Here is a 7,176-nt window from a genome sequence, read left to right as displayed (position 1 = left end):
TTTCCTGGGTAGCAGGTTAGAAATGACCTGAATGTCACTATCCTGAGCACTTAATCCACCTTCCCAAAGACTATTACTGCAGATCCCATAACTGCAATCACTCTGTGAACATGGGTTCATCTAAAGATTTACAGAGCTTAAACAGGATTAACTGCAAAGGCATTGGAGTCGCAATTGATAAACATTTGCAGAACATAAAAGTTATTACTGCAGGGATGTTCCAGTAATATTTTACCAAGCCTTTCGCCTGGTTATTCTGGTTAATTTTTGTTGTCGTAATCTAGATAGAGTTTAGAAGGATTTTTTAAATATAAAAACATTTGCAGGTGCTAATTCAGTGATCCTTAACAATGACTCATGTTGTTGGAACGCGTTCTATCTGTCACAGAGCTGCAATTTCATTAACGATTTATTGACTTTTCACTACCTTAATGTGTGCAATTCACACGCTGCTATCAGCTAAAAACTGGAATACATTGGCATGATTCGGAGGTGACACTTTACTCAGATACTCCAGCACAGCTACCTATTTAACAAGCAATAGTGAATCTAAAGGGGAGCCCAGGAGTTGAATGTGGTGATGCCTGAGGAGCAGAAACCAGCACCCAAGAAGGATGCCAAGAAAGCTGTGAGTAAAGTCACAGCAAACGGCGGCAAGAAACAGAGAAGTTCTAGGAAGGAGAGCTACTGGAGCTACATCTACGAGGTGATGAAGCAGGTGCACCCCAACACCGGCATCTCCTCCAAAGCTGTGAGCATCGTGAACTTCTTCGTCAACAATATATTCAAGGGCATCACGGGTGAGGCTTCCCATCTGACCTGTTACAACAAGCGCTCGACCACCAGCTCCCGGGAGATCCAGAGAGCCGTGCGCCTGCTGCTGCCTGGGCAGCTGGCCAAGCACGCTGCGTCATGAGGGACAAAGGCTGTGACCAAGTTCACCAGCTCCAAGTAAAACTCCACGATGTACCAAAAACCCTCCCAAACCAGATACAGATAAGTGAATGCTATCCTGCAATTGTAGGCTTCTACGAACTTTTGAATAGCCATCTAACTTCTAAAATGGCTGCCAAGATTCCACACCAAATACAAGATCTGTTTTAATTGCTGTAAGAGGTTTGCGGAATTCAGGTGTGTTGTCCTGGCTGACTGTTGCTCCGTTGATTGGATCGCTAGGAGAGGGAATGAGGGAGGAAAAAAGAAAATGAAAGCAAGGGGAATAGAAGAAAAGCAAAGAAAAACAAGATGGAGAGAGACAGTGAGACAAAGCAGCAAAAATAGACTGAGAAAAGAAGCAAAAAGGGAATGGCATCTTATTATCCCAATTTACCATCATAATGTGGGAAAATGATCTCTTTTTGTTGGAAAAATCGTGCTGAAAATCCAATGACCTGAATGGCAGCTGATACTTGTCTCAATTGGTAGAACTGACCCATTAGCAGGGTTTGACCTCATGATCTAGGCTGGCCTACTGATGGAGTGCTGCATTGTTGGAGGTGCCATTCTTCAATGTGACATTGAACCAAGGTCCATCTGCCTATTCTGGTGTTTCAGGTAGATGTTAAAGATCTCACGGAACTATTTGAAGAGGAGCCGGGAATCCTTCTGGTGACCCGGCCAATGTTCCTTCCTCAACCAGCAATCATCGACAAGTAGATTAGCTGGTCATTTACCTCACTGCTGTTTCTGGGATCTTGCTGTGTGAAAAATGGCGCCACATTTGCCTACAGTAACTGCATTAGAAAAAGCAATTCATTTTCTGTGAAGCACTTTGAGTCATTTTGAGGTGATAAGATGATATATAATTGCAAGTATTATATACCAATAGTAATGAAACCCCAAACTCCTAATTCAGCAATCCTACTAGGAAAATTTGGAAAAAGAAAATAGCACCACTATGTCTACTGCATAAAAAAAAAGTCACAGGGGGTAATTTTGACTTTGGCTGATAGTGTAAAGTGTCCGCTATCGAATCAGCCGACCGTTATACATCTCTCCCGAATTTAATTTATATTGAAGTCAACGGAAATGAAAATCAGGAGGGATGTATAACGGGTGACTGATTCAATATTGCCCGTCTTATACTATCGCTCAAAGTCAAAATGACCCCCCCCCCCCCGCCTTGAGTTGGTTACTGCTTCGTAATGTTTATTCTTTGGGTGGCACAGTACTTAAAGGGACAGGCATGTACAAAATGGTTACAAGAATTTCCCACCTGTCTACTTTCATTTTCGAACGGTCCGGTGTTCTTTCTTTTCTTTCCTGCCCCCCCCCCCGCCCCCACATCTTTATTCCTAGAACTGCGCAAAAGAAATAGTGTTCGACTGATTTTCCATTTGCCAGGCAGTCTGTACTAATCTGCTGTAATACTTACTCAGCAGCAGTGTGCTGAGATTGATCTTCATTACTTACAACTCCCGGGGGTCCAACCTTCTTATTGGTCTGATCAGTTCATCAGGTCTACAACACGGCGATCAATCACCCCTGAACCTGCCTGTGCCGATGCTCTGATTAGCTGATCTGTCAGGGCCCCAGTGACTGGCAGCAAAGGGACGAGTAAATCTGATAGAAGAGACAGCATCCCCTTTTTTTTATTTGTCCCACATGGGCTGTTATTTAAATGCTTTGGTGATAAATTTACAGAGCAAGCAAAACGCTTTAAAAAGCGTTGACCCCTTGTTCTATTAACTTCCTGTGCCTGAGCAGTGGGGCAGTTCACACATTGAGCACAAGGATCACAGCTCTCAAGAAAGAGAAATGAAACATCAGTGATGAAGATTTAGTACTGAAGCATTGACTGTTTCCCTCTGCTGGCTCTCTCCCTCCCTCTTGCTGTTCCTCTACCTGAATTCCCAGCTTTCCTTGCCAACCATTCTTCATTACTCCTGGATATGCCATCATCTTGTACCAACCAAGAGGTGCCCACTGCCACCAGCCTGAGCTCCAAAGCCTTTTGTGCTTCCAGTGCACACTCTGCAATATCGATGTACCATACAAAAATTAAGGTGCTATTTTGTTGGTGTGGCTGAGGCTGGGAACTCACTGTGCGTGCATGGGTATATGTGTGCATGTGCGTGCACGTGTGTGCACACATGCACATGTGTATATCTGGGGGGGGTGTCTGCATGTGGACGTGTGCGAGTGCACGTATGCGCACGTGTGTATGTGCGTATGTGTATCTGTGTGTGTGTTTGTTTCCGTGAGTGTGTGTGGGGCAGCTTCACAATCCTTTATCCCATTAAATGCACATTACAGCATCAACCAGTGACACTGTTGCCCCAGATTTTCTGCTCGCTTGTTAACTAGTTAACAAATTTAGATTTACATTGACATGTAAAATAAATAATGAAATAAGGAGAGGCACAGATATCATTAATCCCACAGAGAGGTCATCTTGTTTGATTGGCTATGCCCCTATGTGATTTGTTTTTTGGACACATCTTGAACAAAATTCAATTTAAACATAAATATTCCCCCTTCTATGTGTAGCCGCAGCAATTTAAGCAAGTTCCCAGCTGACCCGCCTTTCAATAAAACAATTTATATGTTGAAAGTATTGTTCTTTGGCCACAGTCACTGACAATAATGAGATGTAAACGTGAAATGGAGGACCCCCAGCATGCTTGATTTGAAATTGGAATCTTATTAACGTTTGTTGTTGGGGTAAGAGCTGAGTCATCTCATCACAGACACAAGGTCATTTGTGCAATTAGCTTTTTAAATCTGCGTTTTTATGATGTACACGGTTTATATATTGTGTGTGTGCATATACCCTAAGATCTGGACTTGCCTCCCTAAACCTCCCTGCTTCTCCTCCTCTCTTTCTTCCTTAAAACCTACTTCTTTGACCAAGCTTTTAGTCACCTGACCTAATGTCTTCCTCTTTGGCTCGTGTCAAATTTTTTGTCTAATTACACTCCTGTGAAATGCATTGGGATATTTTATATGTTAAAGGCGCTTTATAAATGTAAGTTGTCATCGTTGTGTAGGCATAGCCAGTGCCAGGCAAGAAAGGTTTGTCACAGAAGGTAAACCATAATCATTATTTGTATTTTGGGATAGTCAATGTGTATCACCTGTGCTTACGGAGCAAGGTGGACCTACAAGTCGTGCCTTTGAGAATCAAAAGGGATTTGAAGCATCCGGCTTAAGTAACCTAGGTGTGTGTCTGAGACCGATAGTGCAGGCCACAACCAAGGTTGGAAGAAAGAGGAGAGAAGTCTAAGTAAATTGATAAACAGTGTTGAGGTGATGCATGCATACATGTGTGTGTCCGTGAGTAGGGGTGAGTGTTGTGCGTGTATTTGTCAAGAGGGATGTGTGTGTGGGAGTGTTTGTGTGTACGCGTGTGCATATGTGCGAGTGTGTGTGTGAGGGTGTGCGTCCGTGCATAGAAAAACATGACAAATACTTATTCTATCATTCTATGGGGCAGTAGGTTGTAACACCAACACACGACACCACTGCCCCAAATTTTTCCTCTTACTATTTAACTAGTTTAAAATTTTAGATTTTAAATGCTTGTAGATTGTAGGGGGCAAGAGAATACTGAAGGAGGTAAAGAATTCCACATTTTTTACGATCCCGCGAAAAATAAATTTGAGTAGGAGATGGTGTGATGAGTCAAAAGGGCCAATTTTTCTGCCCTTTGTGGGAAATGCTTTTTTTTCCAGGTTGCAAAGCACATGAAGAAGGGGTAAAAACCCATGACCACTGGTCTCTTTCTCCTTTATAAAGCCCCAGAATTACTGAGACTTCCCCCAAAGGGGGCGAGGAGGTGGAATGTCAACACCCGCATTAGGCACGAGCCAAAGGCTGCAAGGGTACTGATGTTGGAGATGGCGTTTGCTATCGGCCAATTTGTGCTCTTGCCGAAGACCAATTTCACTCTCCGGGCCTTCAGAAGCAGTGAACTTTCCTCTCTCACCTCTAGGCCCTAGGCCCTGTCCCCAGCTGGGCCTGTGTCAAGGGCAGATTGGGCCATGCAAATGACCTGACCCATAAATCCAGCTGGGTTCAGGGCAGGATAGGAACAAGGCATTGTACCCAGGTGTGGGTGAGAGGAGGAAAATTGGCCGTACGATATTAAAGTAACCAAAATCTAAACTGCATTTTAAATGGCAGATGGATGCCGTGCTCTGATTTCACACATTCCTGCTATTTGTTCAACAAACTATGCCTTGCATTACAGCTCAAATCTGGAATAATCAAGTTTGCAGTGGTCTGACCACATGGAAATAGATAATTATATTTTTCCTTAAATCTTTTGAATCGTGACGAGTTTCGTTGGCCTCTGGCTAATCAGTCTGCTTTGCTCGAGATTTGAAAATTGGTAGGAGTATGAGATAAGTTGAAAACGCATGAGTCTTGTGCTTCATGCATCAGCCCTAATCCGTTAGCTCCTGCTTTTGTCCCACTTTGGTTCCTTCTCAGCCAGGAATCCATTTTTAATGCTTCGGAAGTTGGAATGCTCCCACCTAGGGAAAAACTGATGCACGCCCAACTAAATGGGGTGCAACAGTGGTTTCTATTGAATGTATAAGGGGCAGAATGAAGCATTACATAGAATTACATAGAAACTACAGCACAGAAGCTGGCCGTTTGGCCCAACTGGTCTATGCTCCACCCCTCTTCATCTAACCCTATCAGCATATCCTGCTAATCCATTCTCCCTCATGTGCTTATCTAGCTTCCCCTTAAATACATCTATGCTATTTGCCTCAACTACTCCTTGTGGTCGCGTGTTCCACATTCTTACCACTCTTTGGTAAAGAAGTTTCTCCTGAATTCTCTATTGGATTTATTGGTGACTATCTTATATTCATGGCCCCTAGTTTTGGTCGCCCCCACAAGAGGGGGTTAGACATATATGCAAACTCGTTAAGACAAGGAAAGCTGGTGAAATAGTAAGGTATCTACAGACACATAAATAACAAAAGAAAAATCAGAATAGGGATAGGGCACTAAAGGATGCACAAGATAAACCCACAGGTAATGACAGCGAAATGGCAGAAATATTGAATAGTTACTTTGCTCCCGTATTTACCAGAGAGACTAACAAGGAGGGCAGGACACTCGAACAGTGTTTTTCAAACTTTTTTCTCGTGACCCAGTGGACAAAAAAAAACTTACCCCAGGACCCAAAACAATAACATCTTCTGACTGGAGGTTTCATAAAAGCACAATAAAGGGCAATACATGCTAGCTTAACCACTTCATGTCAAGCAATAACTAAAATTAGACACTGACCTTGTTTTCAGTGTGCTTTCACAGGTGAGTTGCACCAGCTTGTTTTGTTGCTCAGACATTAAGTTTAGCTTCATTATTGGTTCAGGATTAACTTATTAAAGTATATATATTTTTTAAGTAACCCAGGCTTTCCTTGCTGCTGGACTGCATCTAAATTTCTCAGCTGAAAAATATAGCTCTGTGCACACATTTGGATATGCACAGGCAGAGCTCTGCTCTTCCCCAATCTGACCAGTACATGTGGGGCAATATAACTTGATACTGCCAATTTGCTGCAGTCTCAAATCTACACCAGTATAAACAAATACAGGGCAGTTGCAATATAATAGTACAAATAAATTACAGTGGCTGAGACAACATTGATGTTGAAGACTTGATTGGAGGGGTAGGCATGAGGGTTTGATGAGGTACCTTCACAGTAGTTTCAACTTGTAAATGTCAGCTATGTTCACGTTTGCCAGCTGTATGTGGAAGAACGAACTTTTAGGTTGTAAACTGCTACTGTTTCCCGTGGGGAAAAGAACAGGGTCACTTCCTAAAAAGAGGCCAACACTACAGCACAAGGTGAAACCAAGTCAATCCAGTTTATATCTGAAATTAGATAGTTAGAATATTAAATTGCCTTTAGGGGGATTACATTTTCAGTCCTTTGTGCATGCCTATTTTCAAAAAACGAAAAATTACAACGCTGAAGCGATGACTGGTAGCTCAGCGGTTCAAGAAACTTCTTAAGAGGAGTCGGAGTCGACCTCCACCCCACCCCCGCCGCCCTCCAAAAAAAACTCCAAGAAAAACACGCTGCCTGGAGCGGCCCTCTGCGTTGATCAGTTGAAGGAGCGGCCGCCCAGTACACGGGCCAGGATGTGGTGGGTGTTTTCTTTTTAAGGGTCAGCAGGACGAGGCCTGTTTTCTGAGCCCAACAAAAGG

At 43.1% G+C, this 7,176-nt stretch overlaps 1 protein-coding gene across 1 annotated transcript; it reads left to right on the top strand.

Annotated features, from left to right (window-relative positions):
• The first annotated feature begins 500 nt into the window (after positions 1–500).
• LOC137341253 (histone H2B-like) lies at positions 501–5,735 on the top strand. Its single transcript, XM_068004344.1, has one exon. The coding sequence runs from the start codon at positions 581–583 to the stop codon at positions 914–916; it is 336 nt and encodes a 111-aa protein (XP_067860445.1). The 5' UTR covers positions 501–580; the 3' UTR covers positions 917–5,735.
• Positions 5,736–7,176: the final 1,441 nt, after the last annotated feature.

This window comes from Heptranchias perlo, chromosome 23, assembly GCF_035084215.1.
Source record: "Heptranchias perlo isolate sHepPer1 chromosome 23, sHepPer1.hap1, whole genome shotgun sequence".
NCBI classification, from domain to species: domain Eukaryota; kingdom Metazoa; phylum Chordata; class Chondrichthyes; order Hexanchiformes; family Hexanchidae; genus Heptranchias; species Heptranchias perlo.
This window is presented reverse-complemented; position numbering and strand designations above follow the sequence as displayed.

What these genes read in the sequence shown, in the direction of transcription:
- LOC137341253 (XM_068004344.1), top strand. Translation starts at nt 581, where the DNA reads ATGCCTGAGGAGCAGAAACCAGCACCCAAGAAGGATGCCAAGAAAGCT.